The sequence below is a fragment of the Hyperolius riggenbachi genome, chromosome 6 (genome assembly GCF_040937935.1).
Source record: "Hyperolius riggenbachi isolate aHypRig1 chromosome 6, aHypRig1.pri, whole genome shotgun sequence".
NCBI lineage: Eukaryota > Metazoa > Chordata > Amphibia > Anura > Hyperoliidae > Hyperolius > Hyperolius riggenbachi.
Window position 1 is genome coordinate 54,811 of NC_090651.1, and position 22,027 is coordinate 76,837.

The 22,027-nt window shown below is 47.0% G+C and overlaps 1 protein-coding gene across 1 annotated transcript in view; it reads right to left on the reverse strand.

Moving 5' to 3' along the window:
* Window positions 1–22,027, reverse strand: part of LOC137521342 (mannan-binding lectin serine protease 1-like) — a gene marked incomplete at its 3' end in the record, with an annotated part of 98,482 nt that overhangs the window by 52,107 nt on the left and 24,348 nt on the right. Inside the window, exon 2 of the mRNA XM_068240466.1 lies at window positions 19,625–19,850. Coding sequence (XP_068096567.1) covers window positions 19,625–19,850 — 226 coding nt within the window. The remainder of the gene's footprint in view (window positions 1–19,624; window positions 19,851–22,027) is intronic.

Consider the following 22,027-nt stretch of genomic DNA (forward strand, 5'->3'; position numbering starts at 1 on the left):
AGCATTGTTTACTGCCACTGTGTACCTCGCTCAGCCACGCTATATATAGCATTGTGTTTACTGCCACTCTGTGTACACGGCTCAGCCAGACTATATAGCATTGTGTGTACTGCCACTGTGTACCTCGCTCAGCCACGCTATATATAGCATTGTTTACTGACACTCTGTGTACACGGCTCAGCCAGACTATATAGCATTGTGTGTACTGCCACTCTGTGTACACGGCTCAGCCAGACTATATAGCATTGTGTGTACTGCCACTGTGTACCTCGCTCAGCCACACTATATATAGCATTGTGTGTACTGCCACTCTGTGTACACGGCTCAGCCAGACTATATAGCATTGTGTGTACTGCCACTCTGTGTACACGGCTCAGCCAGACTATATAGCATTGTGTGTACTGCCACTGTGTACCTCGCTCAGCCACGCTATATATAGCATTGTTTACTGACACTCTGTGTACACGGCTCAGCCAGACTATATAGCATTGTTTACTGACAATCTGTGTGCACCACTCAGCCAGACTATATAGCATTGTTTACTGACACTCTGTGTACACGGCTCAGCCAGACTATATAGCATTGTTTACTGACACTCTGTGTACACGGCTCAGCCACACTATATAGCATTGTATACTGCCACTCTGTGTACACCGCTCAGCCAGACTATATAGCATTGTTTACTGACACTCTGTGTACACCGTTTAGCCAGACTATATAGCATTGTTTACTGCCACTCTGTGTACACGGCTCAGCCACACTATATAGCATTGTGTTTACTGCCACTCTGATTCTGCTGGGAACAGTAGTACACCGCTCGCTCAGCCAGACTATATATCATTGTGTGTACTGCCACTCTGTGTACACCGCTCAGCCAGACTATATAGCATTGTTTACTGACACTCTGTGTACACCGCTCAGCCAGACTATATAGCATTGTTTACTGCCACTCTGTGTACACGGCTCAGCCACACTATATAGCATTGTGTTTACTGCCACTCTGATTCTGCTGGGAACAGTAGTACACCGCTCGCTCAGCCAGACTATATAGCATTGTGTTTACTGCCACTCTGTGTACACCGCTCAGCCACACTATATAGCATTGCGTACTCTGCCAGTCAGTGTGTATATTGCTGGGATCAGTAATACTCCACTCACCGTCAACCACTATATGAGCTCACCATGAGTTCCCCAGAGACCTCCGCTGTGAGCAGCACTCCCAACAACAGCAACAGCCAACGCCCCACGCAAGCTATAACATCCACCCCAGCAGCTAGTGGTCAGCAGCAGCCCTCCCCGGAGAAGAACGTTGTGTCCATCGGTCCGTCGCCAGAGCGATTAATGAGGGCTGCCATTGAGGAGATGATGGGGCCTGATGTGGAGGAGGAGGTCTGGCTCAGGCCAGCATCCCAAGTTAATGTTGAGGACGATGAGGGGTCTGTGTCTGGGGATGTTGGGGTGGCAGAGGTGGTGGGTGGGTCAGACTCAGGAGAAGAGTTGTATGATAAGGATGATGATCGGGACCATCTGTATGTGCCTCAGAGTCCGACCCCGGAAAACATGTTGTATCGTGTGTTTAGGTACTAAAATCTGCGTTCCCAGTAGTGTTGGGCGAACAGTGTTTGCCACTGTTCGGGTTCTGCAGAACATCACCCCGTTCGGGGTGACTATATAGCAGACTATATAGCATTGTGTTTAATGCCACTCTGTGTACACGGCTCAGCCACACTATATAGCATTGTGTTTACTGCCACTCTGTGTCTGCTGGTAACAGTAGTACACCGCTCACCCGCCACTGTATAGCATTGTGCTCTGTGTCGCTGCTGGCAATAGTGGTACACCGCTCACCCACCACTGTATAGCATTTCTGTACTGCCACTGTACTGCTGCCAGTCAGCGTGTACTTTAAGGATAAGTGAAATGAGGAAGAGATCCGGTGAAAGAGGGAGGGGCAAGGGAAGAGGTGTTTCCCCTGACGGTTCACGTACAGGCCACAGGGGAGCACCCAAGAAAACCCACTCAATACCGCCCATGTTGTCCAGGACAACCACCCTCACAGATCCAAAATAACAGGACCAGATAATTACTTGGATGACCTCTCAAGCGTCCAGCAGTGGGTTAAGCAGCACCAGCACATCACGCACGAGGTCCGAGTCCTCAGCCAGTTACAAGGAGCCAGTGGGCACAAAGCTGACACAACCGGCAGCGACACCACGCACACAACTGCCAGATAACCAGACGACGTTGGAGTGAGCTGCGCAGAGGTTGTTCTGGGGAGCTCTACTCCACGGCGGCGGCCCCACACAATGACATATGACGAGTTTGAGGAGATGGAAGAGGAGGGTATGGACAATGTGGACATAGACCCAGATTTTGTTTGTGAACGAGAACATCGCCGTCGTAGCAGCAGCAAAGATGAGTCTGTTGAAGAACCCACTTCTGCACGAGTTCGCCTTGTGCCACAATTTCAGGCACCACAAGCGTGGAAGTTCAAGTGAGAGGCAAAAGAGGCGCAAACAGAAATCGCCAGCAAGGCAGGTGCTCCAAAGTCTGGGCTTTCTTTGAAGACTGCACTGAGGATGTTACCATGGCGATTTGCAAGGTGTGCAAGACCCGCCTGAGCAGGGGGAAAAGTATTAACAACCTCTCCACCACCAGCATGAGCCGCCACATGCTATCCAAACATCCCACTCTGTGGGCAAACCCTGCAGGACAGGGTACCAGGAACACTGCCTCCCTTGGGTTCACCAGACTCACCACCAGACCCGCCTCAGCAGCAGCAGTAGCCCAGCCATTGCGTGGTTCACAACATTCACAAACATCAGACGACGCTGACACTGTCACTTTCCGGACTAGTGCTCTTGAGGTCTCCCAGTGTTCATGAAACACAACAACCAACAACCCTTCGGTGTGCAGCCCTACGGTTCAGTTGTCTGTCTCGGAGATGTTTGAGCGCAAGAGGAAATTGCCAGCAAATGACCCCCGGGCCGTGGCAGTAACAGCCAGCATAGCCAAGCTTCTGGCCTGCGAAATGCTGCCATATGGAGTGGTGGAGACAAACAGCTTCAAGGGCATGATGTCAGTGGCCATCCCACGTTACGTGGTTCCCAGCCGCTACCACTTTGCGCGCTCTGCAGTGCCTGAGTTGCATGAGCACGTGGTCAGCAAAATAACCCGAAGCTTGAAGAATGCCGTTGCCTGCAAGGTTCACCTCACCACTGACACCTGGACGAGTGCGTTCGGACAGGGTCGATACATCTCCCTTACCGCGCACTGGGTGAACCTTGTGGAGCCTGGCAGCGATTCCTCACCTGCTACGGCGCGGGTGTTGCCCACGCCGCAAACAGCTGCACCGCCGTCCCTCCCACTGGATAACAACAGCAGCACCTACCTCTCTGACTCCTTCTCCTCCAACGCATCTCAAAGCTGTACCTCATCCGGAAACGCTAACCCAGCACCAGCAGCAGTAGGATCGTGGAAGCAGTGCAGCACAGCTGTTGGCATGCGTCAGCAAGCGTTGCTGAAGCTGATCTGCCTTGGGGATAAGCAGCACACAGGGGAGGAAATTTGGAGGGGAATAAAGGAACAGACGGATTTGTGGCTGGCACCGCTGGACCTGAAACCGGGCATGAAGCTAGACACCTGGCACGAACTGGCAATGTACGCAATAGAGGTGCTGGCTTGCCCGGCAGCCAGCGTTATGTCGGAACGCTGTTTCAGTGCTGCCGGAGGCATCGTCACAGATCGGCGTATCCGCCTCTCCATAGAAAATGCAGACCGTCTGACTCAAATTAAAATGAATCAATCCTGGATTGGAAACGACTACGCAACACTCCAGGACCCCAACCAAGTAACATGACCAATGAACATCTGGGATGGTTTAGCGTTTCCGGTCCCTGTTTATTGAACCTCTCATCTGTATTACATTTATGACTGCATGGCGGCATAAAGCATTGCTGCTATATCCGCACGCTTTTTGTCCTCATGCAAGGCCTGTGTTGTTGTGTCTCAAAAAGCATGGCCTTCTCCTCCTGCGCCTGCTCCTGTTCCATCACATGTGCTGCTGCTGCTGCTGGGTTAGCGTTGCCGGTCCCTGTTTATGGAACCTCTTATCTTTATTACATTTATGACTGCATGGCGGTACAAAGCATGCTATCCGCACGCTTTTTGTCCTCATGCAAGGCCTGGGTTGTTGTGTCTCACAAAGCGTGGCCTTCTCCTCCTGTGCCTCCTCCTGTTCCATCACGTGTGCTGCTGCTGCTGCTGGGTTAGCGTTGCCGGTCCCTGTTTATGGAACCTCTTATCTTTATTACATTTATGACTGCATGGCGGCAAAAAGCATTGCTGCTATATCCGCACGCTTTTTGTCCTCATGCAAGGCCTGGGTTGTTGTGTCTCAAAAAGCATGGCCTTCTTCTCCTCCTGCGCCTGCTCCTGTTCCATCACGTGTGCTGCTGCTGCTGGGTTAGCGTTGCCGGTCCCTGTTTATGGAACCTCTTATCTTTATTACATTTATGACTGCATGGCGGTACAAAGCATGCTATCCGCACGCTTCTTGTCCTCATGCAAGGCCTGGGTTGTTGTGTCTCACAAAGCGTGGCCTTCTCCTCCTGCGCCTCCTCCTGTTCCATCACGTGTGCTGCTGCTGGTGCTGGGTTAGCGTTACCGGTCCCTTTTCCTGGAACCTCTTCTCTGTATTACACTTATGACTGCATGGCGACAAAAAGCATGTTACCTGTGCAAAGAAACATGACATTCTCCACATTTAAAAGACAGTTTTTCCTTTGAAACTTTACAATCAATTTTCTCAAAAACTATAAGCTCTTTTTCAAATATTTTTTCCCCCTTGTACCCACTCCCAAGGTGCACATACCCTGCTAATTTGGGGTATGTAGCATGTAAGAAAGCTTTACAAAGCACGAAAGTTCGGGTCCCCATTGACTTCCATTATGTTCGGAGTTCGGCGCGAACACCCGAACATCGCGGCGATGTTCGGCGAACGTTCGCGAACCCGAACATCTAGGTGTTCGCCCAACACTAGCAGTGAACTGGGTTCACTGAACACAACAGGTAGTAAGATGCAGTGAGCTGGGTTCACTGAACACAACAGGTAGTAAGATGCAGTGAGCTGGGTTCACTGAACAGTAAAGGTACGTAGATGCAGTGAGGTGAGTTTACTCAACACAACAGGTAGTTGGTTGCAGTGAGCTGGGTTCACTGAACAGTAAAGGTACTTAGATGCAGTGAGGTGGGTTTACTCAACACAACAGGTAGTTGGTTGCAGTGAGCTGGGTTCACTGAACAGTAAAGGTACTTAGATGCAGTGAGGTGGGTTCACTCTACACAACAGGTATTTAGATGCAGTGAGGTGGGTTCACTGAACAGTAAAGGTACTTAGATGCAGTGAGGTGGGTTCACTCAACACAACAGGTAGTTGGATGCAGTGAGCTGGGTTCACTGAACAGTAAAGGTACTTAGATGCAGTTAGGTGGGTTCACTGAACACAACAGGTAGTTAGATGCAGCGAGTTGGGTTCACTGAACAGTAAAGGTACTTAGATGCAGTGAGGTGGGTTCACTCAACACAACAGGTAGTTAGATGCAGTGAGCTGGGTTCACTCAACACAAAGCTAGGTATATGCAGTGATGAGGTGGGTTAAGTAAACACAACAGGTACTGGGTATATGCAGTACTGGGTAGTACAATGTGCAGCTCCCTGTCACACACACAGGTAGTCACTGAATGTGCTGGGCTGCTGGCAGTGGCACACACACTATCAATTAGCAAGGCTGTGCATGCACCAAAAGTGTCAGTTTGACACACAGAAAAAAAAAGTACAGGATGAGCTCTGAAAAGAGCTGTTGAGGGGTGCTATAAAAGCAATAATAATCAGCCAGAAGCAAGCTAAGCACTCAAGAACCTAACTAATCTGTCCCTAGAAGAACAAGTCTGCAGCAGCTGTCCCTAGTCTGTCTCTAGCAGGCACACGAGTGAGGCTAATGGCCGCCGCAGCCTGCCTTATATAAGGGGGGGTGGGGCTCCAAGGCTTAGTGTAGCCTGAATGGCTACAATGTGCCTGCTGACTGTGATGCAGAGGGTCAAAGTTGACCCTCATAGTGCATTATGGGGCAAATCGAACTTCCGCAAAAGTTCGCCTGGTGCAGGCGAGCGCGAACCCCCAAAGTTCACCTGGAACCGTTCGCAGGTGAACCGTTTGTGACATCTCTACTGAGATGTGGTGACTAGTGATGGCTGAACATCCCAATTTCACTTTCACAAAAGCGTCCGCGAACATTTGTGAACCAATTGTTCACAGCGAACCCCATTGACTTTAATGGAAAATGAACTCATGAAACCTTCAGGACATCTCTGCAGCCACAATTTCTTTAAAAAGGTTAAGGCAGGGTTCACATTTGCGTTAGCAGTCCGGATTTTCCGGACTGGATCCGGAACGTATACTGTACAAATGGAACGGACGTCTAACGATTGGTGTAGCAAACAGACGTCTGGTTATTGTGTGATCTGCAGTATCACCAATAAATCAGACACTATACCTGATTATGTGGTGATCTGCAGAATCACCAATAATGCAAGTATAGCTTAACAAGGTAATTGCACGTGTATAGTGCTTGGTGCAACAGTAGTACTGACAGATAGCAATACCTCACCTGAGGAGCTGGTGGGTACTGACAGTAAAGAGCCCCTCACCAGAGTCAGGGCCATCTGGTGAGAGTAGAGTGGTCAGACTGATCAGGTTCGGTAACAGGCGGGCAGATACAGTACAAAATCGGCAGGCAAGAGAGTAGTGAGATATTAGGCAAAGGTCAGCAACAGAGTCAGATGGGCAGAAGTACAGAATCGGTAAGCAAGAGCAGGGTCAGAGGATAGGCAGAGTCATACACAGAATATTAAATAAACAATAATACAATAATCCTAGTCTTGTGTGAAATCCCTGGTTTCCTTCCAGATCAAAGCACACTGGATACTATCTAAGGTCTGAGCGCTAGCACATAGTATTCGCAACAGCAGACAGCGAGCCACTGACAGCTTGCTGCCTTTAGGCTGGCAGAGGACTCCAGAGCATGCCCCTGCCAGCCGGACCAATCGGGAGCGAGGAGCACTCCTCGTGACGTCAGCCAACCCGTAGGTCAGCTGACGCGTCTCCGAGACGCGTAAAGGTCTCGCCGCTGGCCATAGCCCTGACGCTATGCACCGGCGAGAGGCCAGTGCGCGGCAGACCGGGCTGAGCGGTGGGAACGGCAGAGATCGTATCCCCGCCGCTCATTACAGTACCCCCCCCCCTTGAGGCGTGGACTCTGGACACGTCCTGCATGGCTTCTCAGGATGCAACTCATGGAATTTTCTCTTAAATTCCTCCGCATGCATGCGGCTACTTGGTACCCAAGACCTCTCCTCGGGCCCATACCCTTTCCAATGAACAAGGTACTGCACCGAGTTACGCACCTGACGAAAATCCAAAATCTGTTCAATTTCATATTCAGGTTCACCCTCAATCATCACAGGGGGAAGGGGAGGAATCTACATGCACAGCTGGTTTCAATCGCGGCACGTGGAATGATTTTACCCCTTTCATACTGGGTGGCAGAGAAATGACATAAGAGACATTATTAATCTTTTTAGAAACAGGGTAGGGCCCTATAAACCTGGGGCCCAGCTCCGCTGAAGGCTGTTTAAGGGCCAGATGTCGGGTTGATACCCACACCATGTCTCCTGGCGCGAATTCCCATTCCACTGATCGCTTCCTGTCTGCCTGTTTCTTTTGTTTCAGAAAAGCCTTTTCCAAATTCCTCTTAACCATAGGCCAAATTTCCTTCAAAGTTCCCTGCCAGTCCTCCAAAGCCGGAAAAGTTGAAGACACCACTGGCAAAGGAGAAAACTTGGGAGATCTCCCCGTTACCACCTGAAAGGGAGAGAAGCCCGAGGAAGTACTTTTCAGGTTGTTATGCGAAAACTCTGCGAATGGCAAAAATTTCGCCCATTCCAGTTGCGCATCAGCCACATAACATCTGAGAAACTGCTCTAATGACTGGTTAACCCTTTCAGTTTGTCCATTAGTTTGTGGGTGATAGCCAGAGGAAAATGACAGGTCCATCCCAAGATGATGACAGAACGCTCTCCAGGATCTGGACACGAACTGAACTCCCCTATCTGACACCACATTCTCCGGAATTCCATGCAACCGGAAAATGTGCTGAATGAAGAGATCTGCCAGCTCTTGGGCAGAGGGGAGTCCGTTCAGGGGAATGAAATGAGCCATTTTACTGAACCTGTCAACTACCACCCAAATGACTGTTTTACCCTCGGACCTGGGGAGTTCTCCCACAAAGTCCATGGACAAATGGGTCCATGGTTCCTTAGGCACTGGCAATGACTGCAACATGCCCCCAGGAGCCTGATGAGACGGTTTGTTCCTGGCACAAATGGAACAATCCTTCACAAATTCTCTACAATCTAGAGCCAGAGAAGGCCACCAGACACATCTGGAAAGCAGATCCTGTGTCCGAGCAACTCCAGGGTGTCCTGCATTCTTATGTGTGTGAAACAACTGTAAGATCTGCAGGCGAAAAGGAAGTGGTACAAATAGAACCCCATCAGGTTTCCCTTCAGGAACATCTTGTTGATAGGGGCCTAAAGTGATGGGCCAATCTTCCCAAGTCTCAGTGGCTGCCGAGACTATTGTTTCCGGCAGGATATTCTCCGGGGCTGGTGGCTGTACTGTCTCAGGCTCAAAACATCTAGACAGAGCGTATGCCTTGACGTTTTTACTTCCTGGTTTGTAAGTAATGACAAACCTGAACCTTGCGAAGAACAAGGACCAATGGGCTTGTCGGGTACTAAGCCTCTTGGCCCCCTCAATATATTCGAAGTTCTTATGGTCTGTATAGACCGTGATCGTATGCTCTGCCCCTTCGAGCCAATGGCGCCATTCCTCAAACGCGAGTTTGACCGCCAAGAGCTTGCGGTTCCCAATATCGTAATTTCTCTTGGCAGGAGAGAATTTCCGAGAAAAAAAATCACACGGATGCAATCTGCCCTGAAGACCTGAGTGTTGAGACAGCACAGCCCCAACCCCAACTTCAGATGCATCCACCTCTACGATAAAGGGAAGACTGATATTAACATGCCACAAAATGGGAGCAGAACAAAACAATTCCTTCAATGTTGCAAAAGCAGCATGTGCTTCCGCCGACCAATTATAAGTGTCTGCTCCCTTTTTGGTAAGTTCTGTGAGGGGTGACACCACAGAGGAAAATCCTTTAATAAACTTCCTATAGTAGTTGGCAAATACAAGGAACCTCTGGAGTGCCTTCAACCCCAAAGGTTGTGGCCACTCCAGTACAGCAGATACTTTACTGGGGTCCATGGTGAGACCAGCAGTAGAGATGACATAACCCAAAAAAGGGACTTCGGAGACTTCGAAGAGGCATTTCTCTAGTTTTGCATATAGAGAGTTCTGTCTCAGTTTTCTCAACACATACTTCACATGTTCCCTGTGTTCAGCTAAATTGGGTGAGAAAATGAGTATGTCGTCCAAGTAAACGAGGACAAACCGCCCTAAAACCTCCCGGAAAACTTAATTGATCAATTCTTGGAAGACGGTGGGAGCGTTACATAACCCGAAGGGCATAACCAAATATTCGTAGTGCCCGTCGGGCGTGTTGAACGCCGTCTTCCATTCGTCACCCTCCCTTATGTGGACCAGGTTGTATGCCCCTCTGAGATCAAGTTTAGAGAAGATACTGGCATTAGTAACCTGGGAAAACAAATCATCTATCAAAGGGAGTGGATAACGATTTTTTACAGTAATTTTGTTTAACCCACTGTAATCAATACATGGCCATAGGCCACCATCCTTCTTTTGCACAAAAAAGAAACCTGCTCCGGCCGGAGACTGTGAAGGATAGATGAACCCTTTCGCCAAATTTTCTTTAATGTACTCCTGCGTAGCAAGTTTCTAAGGGCCAGACAGGTTATACAAATGGCCTCTAGGGGGCATACAACCTGACCTTAATTCAATAGCACAGTCAAAACTTTTATGTGGCGGAAGTTTATCTGCGGCTTTGGGACAAAAGACGTCAAGGAAATCATTATAATGTGCGGGCAACCTCTCCATCTGAACCTTGGTGGCACACATAGCAACTTTCTCCAGACAATGATGATGACAGTGAGATGATCAGCTTAATAGTTGACCAGAACTCAAGTCAATCTGAGGAGAATGTTGTTGTAGCCATGGCATACCAAGAATCACTGTAGAAGTAGCCATTTTGAGCACAAAGAACTGTAACTTTTCCCTATGCAATACCCCTATATGACATAACAATTTAGGAGTCTGACAAAGAGGTCGTTTACTTTGCAGAGGGGAATCATCTACTGCTGTGACAAAAATCTGTCTATCCAACGGGATTATAGGAATCCCTAATTTCTTAACAAAATCATAGTCAATAAAATTGACTGCAGAGCCTGAGTCCACGAAAGCCTGAGTGGATGCCACTTGTTCTTCCCAGGTTATAGAACAGGGAAGGAGTAAAAGATTATCGGTTAGAGGTAACACAGGCTCGCCTAGGGTAGTACCTCTAACTACACCATTGGGGCAATTCTGCACAACATGACCCCCTTCTGCACAGTACAGACAAAGTTTCTCTGACCGTCTTTGGTTCTTCTCCACCTCTGATAATTTTGAATGTCTGATCTGCATCGGTTCATCCAGAGGAGGAGAAGGTGAAGGAGATGCATCAGAAAACGATCTCACTGAATATTTTCCCCGAGTCTGTCTATGATAACGACTGCGGCTGTCAACCTTTACCGCCAATGCAATCGCTTCATCTATTGTCTTAGGTTCTGGGTGACCTAGCAGCATATCAGAGACCGGGTCTGATAATCCTGTTAGAAAACAATCTAACAAGGCAAACTGTCCCCATCTAGCCAACACAGCCCACCTTCTAAATTCTGCGGCATAAGTCTCTACTGTGTTGCGTCCCTGCCTAAGGGTCTTAAAGATTTCAAAGGTGGGAGAGTGGCGGATGTGCTGTCGAAGGGCATTCCAGAGGAGGGGTGAGGCATGTGAGAAGTCTTGTCCGTTTTCACTAATGTGAACAGGGCCACGGATGAGCCATCCGGATCCGGTGAAGCGGTCCACTCACCGGATTCATTTGGCTCAAAACGCAGATGTGAACCGGGCCTTACTGTACCATCACTGACCCTGTATGTGCCAAAAACAATAATTTCCTGGTACAACTCTCGTTGTACTTGGCGAAATAAAGTGATTCTGATTCCAATTCTGATTCTAAACTGTTATGTTTTGTTTTTAAATACATTTATTTTTGGTTGTAAATTGTTTGACTGGAGGTAATGTTGGGTGTGGGCACACAGAGCATGCCTGTCTGAGCCGCAGGCAAGCAGTCGTGTGCCTGCCGCCGAAACACACGTAGTTGGTAGGGATGGTCGCTGGATTCCGCGAAATTAGGAAATTCCGTGATTCCGGACGGAATTTTACATAGTTACATAGTTACATAGTTATTTTGGTTGAAAAAAGACATACGTCCATCGAGTTCAACCAGTACAAAGTACAACACCAGCCTGCTCCCTCACATATCCCTGTTGATCCAGAGGAAGGCGAAAAAACCCTTACAAGGCATGGTCCAATTAGCCCCTAAAGGGAAAAATTCCTTCCCGACTCCAGATGGCAATCAGATAAAATCCCTGGATCAACATCATTAGGCATTACCTAGTAATTGTAGCCATGGATGTCTTTCAACGCAAGGAAAGCATCTAAGCCCCCTTTAAATGCAGGTATAGAGTTTGCCATAACGACTTCCTGTGGCAATGCATTCCACATCTTAATCACTCTTACTGTAAAGAACCCTTTCCTAAATAAATGGCTAAAACGTTTTTCCTCCATGCGCAGATCATGTCCTCTAGTCCTTTGAGAAGGCCTAGGGACAAAAAGCTCATCCGCCAAGGTATTATATTGCCCTCTGATGTATTTATACATGTTAATTAGATCCCCTCTAAGGCGTCTTTTCTCTAGACTAAATAAACCCAGTTTATCTAACCTTTCTTGATAAGTGAGACCTTCCATCCCACGCATCAATTTTGTTGCTCATCTCTGCACCTGCTCTAAAACTGCAATATCTTTTTTGTAATGTGGTGCCCAGAACTGAATTCCATATTCCAGATGTGGCCTTACTAGAGAGTTAAACAGGGGCAATATTATGCTAGCATCTCGAGTTTTTATTTCCCTTTTAATGCATCCCAAAATTTTGTTAGCTTTAGCTGCAGCTGCTTGGCATTGAGTACGATTATTTAACTTGTTGTCAATGAGTACTCCTAAGTCCTTCTCCAAGTTTGATGTCCCCAACTGTATCCCATTTATTTTGTATGGTGCTAGACCATTCGTACGTCCAAAATGCATGACCTTACATTTGTCAACATTGAATTTCATCTGCCATGTATGTGCCCATATAGCCATCCTATCCAGATCCTGTTGCAATATGACACTATCTTCCTGAGAGTTAATGATTCTGCACAATTTTGTATCATCTGCAAAAATAGCAACATTGCTCACTACTGCATCTACTAGGTCATTAATAAATAAATTGAAGAGCACTGGACCCAGAACAGACCCCTGTGGGACCCCACTGCTAACAGTCTCCCATTTTGAGTATGATCCATTGACCACAACTCTTTGTTTTCTGTCCATTAGCCAGTTCCCTATCCATGAACACAGACTCTTCCCCAGTCCTTGCATTCTCAACTTTTGCACCAGACTTTTGTGGGGAACAGTGTCGAAGGCCTTTGCAAAGTCCAAGTATATCACATCTACAGCATTCCCAATATCCATATTAGCATTCACTACCTCATAAAAGCTGAGCATGTTAGTCAAACAGGACCTGTCTTTAGTAAACCCATGTTGATGCTGAGAAATAATATTATTTTCTACTATGAAGTCATGTATAGTATCTCTTAGTAACCCCTCAAATAGTTTGCATACAACTGATGTTAAACTTACAGGTCTATAATTTCCTGGATCAGATTTTTTGCCCTTCTTAAATAATGGGAAAACGTGGGCTGTACGCCAATCCACTGGGACTCTGCCAGTTGCAAGAGAGTCACAAAAGATAAGATAAAGGGGTTTATCTATAACTGAACTTAATTCCCTTAGGACCCGAGGATGCATGCCATCCGGGCCAGGTGCCTTGTCTATTTTTAATTTATTTAGTCTTGCCTTCACTTCTTCCTGCGTTAAGTATTTAATATTACAGTTAGAAGATTGAGACTCTTCCGCCTCTGTAGTTTGCAACAGTGCTGTTTCTTTTGTGAAGACAGAAGCAAAGAAAGCATTTAATAACTCTGCCTTACCTTGGTCATCCACCATTGAGTTCCCATCCTCATCCTTTAGGAGTCCTATACAGTCAACCTTTCTTTTTTTAGAGTTAATGTACTTGTAAAACTTTTTTGGGTTAGATTTGATATCCTTAGCGATTTGTTTTTCAGCTTCAATCTTTGCCTGCCTAATTTCTTTTTTACAATTTTTATTGCACTCCTTATAATTGCTTAGTGCAGCCTCGGTCCCCTCCTGTTTTAAGACCTTATAGGCATTCTTTTTCCTCTTCATTTTATCTTTAACCTTTCTATTCATCCATAGAGGCCTTTTTTTATTCCTAGACATTTTGTTTCCATATGGGATATACATACTACAGTATTGATTGAGTATAAGTTTAAAAGCTTGCCATTTCCCTTCAGTGTCTTCCCCTTGTAGTACATTATCCCAGTTCACCAAACTTAGTGCCTGCCTAATTTGAGTGAACTTTGCTTTTCTAAAGTTCATAGTTTTAGTGGTCCCGCTGCCCCTTGGCCTATCAGTCACCAGCTCAAACGTTATCATGTTGTGATCACTATTTCCCAAATGTTCTTGAACCTGCACATTTGATACATTATCTGGTCTATTAGAAATGATCAGATCCAGTAACGCATTCCCCCTAGTTGGTTCAGTTACCATTTGAGTCAAGTAATTGTCCTGTAGTGCTGCCAGAAATCTGCTGCTTTTACCAGAATGGGTAGCCTCAATACTCCAGTCAATGTCTGGAAAGTTGAAGTCGCCCATAATTATGACCTCATTTTTACCTGCAGCTTTTTCAATCTGCTGTAGTAATCGCAGTTCTGCAGCTTCATTAATAAGAGGTGGCCTGTAGCATACCCCAATAAGCAATTGGCAACTTTTATTTCCACCATGAATATTTACCCAAACGGACTCCACATCTTCGCAATCTTCCTCCATCTCATCGTTGAGGACAGCTGTAAGAGAATTCTTAACAAAGAGACAAACCCCTCCACCTTTTTTCCCTGTTCTATCCCTCCTAAACACATTGTATCCTGGTGATTACGTTCTGTTATGACGGAACGGAATTGCTATATCACTATAGCGGAATTTCCGCAGAAAAATATGTAATTCCATGGAATTTTACAGAATGCAAATTTTTTTTCCCAACGAACTGATTTTTGCCTAATATGAAGAATTTCTGCTCGACAGACTTCCTTATTTCCTCCCTTCCTCCTCCGGAGGAGGAGGGTCTTGTCTTCCAGGAAATTGTAGGATTTCAAAAGCCAGCTTACATACATTGGCTGGAAATCGACCCCAGGTCTAGTGCTTGGTAGGCTGCTCTCCTCACCACTATACCACCACCAACACTGGCCAATATATGTGAGTTGGCTTTTGACACCCTACAAATCCCTACATTTTTCTCTTGGATATATCACAATGGTACATGCTAGGCTGGCTTCAGCATGTAGCATTGTAGTGTGTTGTGTTGGTGATATAATGGTTAGGATAACAGCCTACCAAGCGGTAGGCCTGTGTTCGATTCCTGGCCAATTTATGTAAGTTGGCTTTTGACATCCAACAAATCCCTAAGCAAGCTCATTTTTCTCTTGGATATATCACAATGGTACATGCTAGGCTGGCTTCAGCATGTAGTGTTGGTGGTGGTATAGTGGTGAGGATAGCAGCCTACCAAGCACTAGACCTGGGTTTGATTCCCGGCCAATGTATGTAAGCTGGCTTTTGAAATCCTACAATTCCCTGGAAGACAAGACCCTCCTGAGGAGGGGGAGGAAGGAGAAAAAGAAGTAAGGGAACAGTCAATAGGTTCTATGGGCTACCATTTAGCATAAACAAGGTTCCATTTGCGATTACTTTAATTTTTCCGCCGGAATCCGGAATTCCATGGAATTTCGCAAAAATCTGACAGATTTTCATAGCGAAGGAATTAAGTGCTGGCGGAATCCGTGAATTCCGGCGGAACGGAATTTGCTCTTTCCGATCATCCCTAGTAGTTGGGAGAGGGGTAGTGGGTGGGACAAGGCTTGCATGCTACATATTCACTATGAAACCACCCACCACTCCAAGAAATCAAAACACAGATGCAATACCTGACACCTCCCCCCCCCAAATCAATTGTCAACATACCTTAAGTAGTTATCTACTTCCGATTCAGTTGATTGAATTCCTCCACATACACCTTGCAGATGTCCTCCCACAACTTCCTGCACTTCCGGATGTCGCTGTGGTCTGGGTGCCCCTTGTCCCAAAGGGCAGGTTGCCGCTGCACTTGGACAACCAGGTTTTTGATGCTGTATGGCCTGATTTCTTCCATATCTTCCAAAAACTCAAGCACAACCCGGGATAAATCCCACTCTTGCAGCACCGCTGGGCACATGTGCCAAACAAGCCAAGATAGGTGTCAATTCACCAGAGGTTACCAACCTATTTATCTCTTGGAAGGTAATTTACCTCCTGTGATATCTCCAAATAGCAATTCTCCAGAAGTATAGGGGAAAATATCGACAGAGAGAAATGCAAGAGATAAATGTGAGATAAGTATGAGATAAATAAGTGATAGTTAGTAGTTAGTTTTTCTCCAAATCACAATTCACCAGGGAAGAAAGGGGGTGTGGCCATTCGTTATTTTTTCATCTCTTTATCTCCTGAATGAACCTGGAGATATCGTGGTTTTCACACAGCAGCTGCTGCTGTGGTAGATGGAGCCTTTTGAGCTTACTCTGTTAGGCCTGGTGCACACCAAAAACCGCTAGTAGATCCGCAAAATGCTAGCAGATTTTGAAACGCTTTTTCTTATTTTTCTGTAGCGTTTCAGCTAGCATTTTGTGGTTTTGTGAAGCGTTTTTGGTGTAATAGATTTCATGTATTGTTACAGTAAAGCTGGTACTAAACAGCTACTGTAACGAAAAACCGCCTGGCAAACCGCTCTGAAGTGCCGTTTTTCAGAGCGGTTTGCGTTTTTCCTATACTTAACATTGAGGCAGAAACGCATCCGAAATCCAAAATCTGCAGCAGCCCGGGAGTATGCGTTTCTGCAAAACACCTCCCGCTCTGGTGTGCACCAGCCCATTGAAATACATTGCCCAAGCGTATCCGCAGCCACAAGCGGATCACAAAACGCAGCCGAACCGCTCTGGTGTGCACTAGGCCTTAGAGCTTGCTTCTATTATGAGGAGACGAAGGCGCAGGAGGAGGGTCTGTTTACTCGCCCCTCGTATTTTTCGTGAGAGAACAGTTCTTGATAATTTTACTGAGACAGAGGTGGTGAAGTTCAGACTCACTCGTGATATGATTTATGATATGATCCGGCAGTAAAAGGCGGGAATACTCTGGTCACATAGTGGTAAAACTCCGCCTCCTACCCACAATGCTTCACTTTCAAGCTTAAAGAGAGGAAAAGTATCCCATGTAAATCATTAATACCGATTACCTAACTCTCTGCTTTCTCACACTTTCCTCATGCATATCTCTCCATTATCCCCTGCTATCCAACACTTTTCTCTCTGTCCTCTCACACTGGTGAATTGACTCCAGAGTGTTAAAATACCTCATGAGATAAACTACCTACCTTTTTTCTCTTAGCAAATCCTCTCTGGTGAATTGACCCCATAGTCACTGTACCATAGAGAGTACACAGGAAGTGGCTAGAAAGGTCAGGTTTTATAGCCAGTGTGTTGTAAACTTCAGTTTTCTATTGGTTCCTATTGCTCTGCAAAACCTTCCGTTTCAGTTCAACAACAAAGGTCTTGAAAATGAGGGCATGCAGCATTATTTTTGGTCCCGCCATCGGAACGTAAGCAGCATATCCGTACAAACTGACGCATTAACTTTGGATCCGTTTGCATCTGTTCCATTTGTACAGTATACGTTCCACTTCAGGTCCGCAAAAACACGCTAATGTGAACTGGGCCTTAGCAGTACAAGTAGAGGTTTGAGTGCTCTCCTATTCGCTAAAGTTATTGGGGAGATACTTGGAAATATCTAGATGCATCCCTCATTAACCATTGTTGTATCTTGATCTTTGGCTAGTGGCCACCCCCATTACATTTTCCTTAAGTTGAAATGAAGAGAGGTAACAGACAATGTCCCTGGGGGATACTCCCTATCAGGGGCGTTTCGACCACAAGGCAAGTAAAGGCAGTCGCCTGGGGTGCCGGGGGAGGGGAGGCAAAACACAGGGGGGGAGGCGCTTGCCGTGGCCGCTACTACTGTGTGCTTGTTTTTTGGAATCCATTCCCATTCATGGGCTCCCCTATGGCCACGGCTCTATGCACGCAGTGCCGCCTGCCAGACCGCCCCTCTCTGTCGGAGCGAGCAACCACACGGGTACTTTGTGTACCTCATGTGGCGCTGCCTCTAACTCCACTCCCACCTGTCAAACATGCATGTGACGCACCAGGCCTTCGAGTGCCATCGCTGGCTACAAACAGGAAGCTGTGCGTGCCTCCCTGCTGTGCCCCCTGGCTGGCCCTGGTTTTGTGTGGCAGAGCAGAGACCCAGACACAGGCAGCAGCTGAGCAGCTAATCCAGGATGGAGGAATAAGGTGAGCCCAGGGCCTGGCGAATCCATCCAGAAGTATTAGGTAGTAGGCATTGCTCATTGCTGCCGCCTGCCTTCATTATTAATGTGTATGTGTAGTGTTATAATTTAAGTAGGCCTCAGTTATCAAAACCGAGTTACCGGTAGTTAAAAAGGCTTGTTGCGCAGAATGGCCCTTGAAGGCGATTTTCTCTTAGAAGAAATGATGGCAGGCAGCTACCAGGAATACGGTTCTGGTTGTTCCTGATAGAAGGCCATTGGTATACGATGCCCGACCGGGAGGCGGCAGAAAGGTAAACATAGCCCATGTTTATTAAAATAGTAGATTCCTTGTATGTAGGTTATAGACCGAGCGGAATATTAATTAAGTAGGTGTGTATCATGACATCACAAGGGGTCTGAGCCAATAGTAGGTTTGGGAGGATGGCTCAGATGATGTCACATTTAACTCTCTGGTGACCGGTATTAAAAGGGGTCACAGGCTGAGGAGAGACACTCTTTGCTTCTCTCTCCTGGGTTTCTCCAACCCTTGACTTCTATCCAATGATGTTGTGTCATATTCTATAACGTATGCTGTATATACTTAGTTTAGATGTAACTTAGTATAGAAAGAAGATAACCTGATTAACATGCATTAGGAAGGTAATCAAGAAGAAGCTGTAACGCAACGGACTTACTACAGAAGAATCTGCTTTGCTAAGATGTAACTGACTGTATCTGTATATCTGTTTACTGAAATAAACACTTTGGAACTTGGAAGACACCTAAAGAAGTTCTATCTTCTATGCTGGTTTGCTGTGTGATGAGAGTCGTGTTTGCAGCTCTTACTAATGATGCCGGAATAAAGGTGTGTTGTCCAGAGAAACATATATAGTTTCTTACAGGGACGACACTTGAGCTGTCACTAGACAGGAAAGCTTTGCTTGGCAGAGTGTGAGGCAGAGTTTAGTGACGCAGCTGCAGCACCACTGATGATATATTAGCAGGCAGCAAGCAATCCTGCTGTCTGAGGTGATGCTGCTGCTGCTGAATCTTAGCTTCAGTCTGTTACAGTGTCTCTGATTTTAAAGGATACTTTAGTTTTTAATGAATTCTATAATCGACACCCTGTGTATGTGGAGGTGTGCATAGGCTTACTGCACCTCCCATGGCCTGTCTGTTGTTCATCTGTAAAAGGTCCCCTTCCAAAGCAGTGGTTGGCGCAGCATGTCTGCACGCATTCTCGCAGGAAGGCGTGGCCGGCGCATGTGCGCTGGACTACAGGTCGGCAGGGAGCATGGTCACAGGTGCTCAAGCTGACATATTGTGCATGCACACAGTATCTCTGATTCACAGGGTACATGTGACTGCTACACCTTCTCGCAGGAAAACGTGCGGACTTACTGCGCCTACACCGAACCCTTCTTAGGAACGTGACCTTTTATAGGTGAATGGAAACACTCCGATTGTGATTTCCCTAGAGGTAGGACAAGAGTAATGTAAGTCTCACATCCCATTGTTGTAAGTGGAGAATGATCACTGTTAAATTTAAAAAAAAAAAATAACAGGCACAGATTGGCTCAGGAAACACTTGTTACCTTTCACCAATCAGTGATACCTTTGGAGCTGCCTGGAGCATTGGCTCAATCGTTTGGAGCAGCCAGGCAACTACAGGGATGTGAGACTCAAATCCAAGTGGCCCTGGAGGTAGTAAAACAGGACATGAGTCAAGTGGTTAAGCGGTACCTTCACATAGTCATATTCACACAAATAGGACAGCTCCAGGAGGAAGTGGGTGAAGTAGATCTTGACTAGATGTCCTTCTGGGACTTGGATATTCCAGGTCAGGGTCTGGTCATTTGGGTAGGGCTTTGGGTAGCCAGGAGAGGCAATCCTGCCAAACAGTCCAGTGAGATCTGTGCAGTCACCATGTGCAAGGATTAAGGTTGTGATGATTAGGAGACAGTAGATCCTACAGAACAAAGATAATTCATGTCAGTTTATTTCATACAGGTGAAGAACTGAAAGCATATCTATGGTCCGAGGGATGGACAAAGCAACCAGTGATGAAAACTAAAGCCAGTATAACGTATTTCTATTGCCTTCAATGCAAGAACAAGTTGTCCAGCTTCTTATTTTCACCCATGCAAAGTGTATAAATGAAAACTCAAATAAACATACTGTACAGTGCAGCACCGACCAGAACTCCTGGTAAGAAGACTTACCTCAGCTGCTCCAAATACTGACCCTACAGTCTCTACATTGTCCCCAGAGAGGGAGGCATAGGGCCACTATAGCTAAAGAACTGACAGAGATGCCACTGGGGAGGTTGGCAGTGAGGAGTGGGCCTGGAACTGGGGGATGCACAAGGGGGAGGTGAGTATAAGTTTTATAATTTATACATACTTTCAATAAAAAACCGCTTACAAAGCTAGGTTTTGTGTTTTATGTATTTTATGTGCAACTTAATCTGCCCCAACGTTTTCTGCTGCAAAGCTTTCTATTGGTGAGCCTGGTGCATTTAGTTCAGAACAAAACTGAGCAAGATTTTACGGTTTTAAAGCGTAATAATAAATGGCGGGAAAAAAAATCCTGTGAAAATTCAGCTTTGTATGCAAGTTTATGGCATGCAGAGTATCTCCCGATCTCATGTGGAGTGGTGGTGCTCACACACTGGCATACTCCTAAATCTCCAGAGCATAGATTTAGGAGTATTACCATTTTACACTACAGCAGTGATCACGTCGCAGGGGAGCCAGTCACCTCTCTGTACCACGATCTGCTGTTTACACTAACTGCATTGACTCGCATTACTGCATGATCTGTGCAGCAGGCATGCTTAATGCGCAAACGCACTGCAGGCTTTGCAAGGATATTGCATAGAAAGTAATACTTCCATCTCACCGCATCACAACTCAGTGACATGAAAGACTCCGAAAGACATTCATCTCCCTTTCCATGAGCTGCAGAGGTTCAGAGTACTGCACTGTGACGCACCATGCGCAGTGTAAGAGGGCCGCAGTGATAGTGTGCTGTCACATCCAGCTACAATGTATGACACTGCACACTGTGACGCACCATGCGCAGTGTAAGAGGGCCGCAGTGATAGTGTGTGCTGTCACATCCAGCTACAATGTCTGACACTGCACACTGTGACGCACCATGCGCAGTGTAAGAGGGCCGCAGTGATAGTGTGCTGCCTGTCACATGCAGCTACAATGTCTGACACTGCACTGTGACGCACCATGCGCAGTGTAAGAGGGCCGCAGTGATAGTGTGTCCTGTCACATGCAGCTACAATGTCTGACACTGCACTGTGACGCACCATGCGCAGTGTAAGAGGGCCGCAGTGATAGTGTGTCCTGTCACATGCAGCTACAATGTCTGACACTGCACACTGTGACGCACCATGCGCAGTGTAAGAGGGGCCGCAGTGATAGTGTGCTGTCACATCCAGCTACAATGTCTGACACTGCACACTGTGACGCACCATGCGCAGTGTAAGAGGGGCCGCAGTGATAGTGTGCTGTCACATGCAGCTACACTGTCTGACACTGCACACTGTGACGCACCATGCGCACTGTAAGAGGGGCCGCAGTGACAGTGCGCTGTCACATCCAGCTACAATGTCTGACACTGCACACTGTGACGCACCATGCGCAGTGTAAGAGGGCCGCAGTGATAGTGTGCTGTCACATCCAGCTACAATGTCTGACACTGCACACTGTGATGCACCATGCACAGTGTAAGAGGGCCGCAGTGATAGTGTGCTGTCACATGTAGCTACAATGTCTGACACTGCACACTGTGACGCACCAGACGCAGTGTAAGAGGGGCCGCAGTGATAGTGTGTCCTGTCACATGCAGCTACAATGTCTGACACTGCACACTGTGACGCACCATGCGCAGTGTAAGAGGGGCCGTAGTGATAGTGTGCTGTCACATGCAGCTACAATGTCTGACACTGCACACTGTGACGCACCATGCGCAGTGTAAGAGGGGCCGCAGTGATAGTGTGCTGTCACATCCAGCTACAATGTCTGACACTACACACTGTGACGCACCATGCGCAGTGTAAGAGGGCCGCAGTGATAGTGTGTGCTGTCACATGCAGCTACAATGTCTGACACTGCACACTGTGAAGCACCA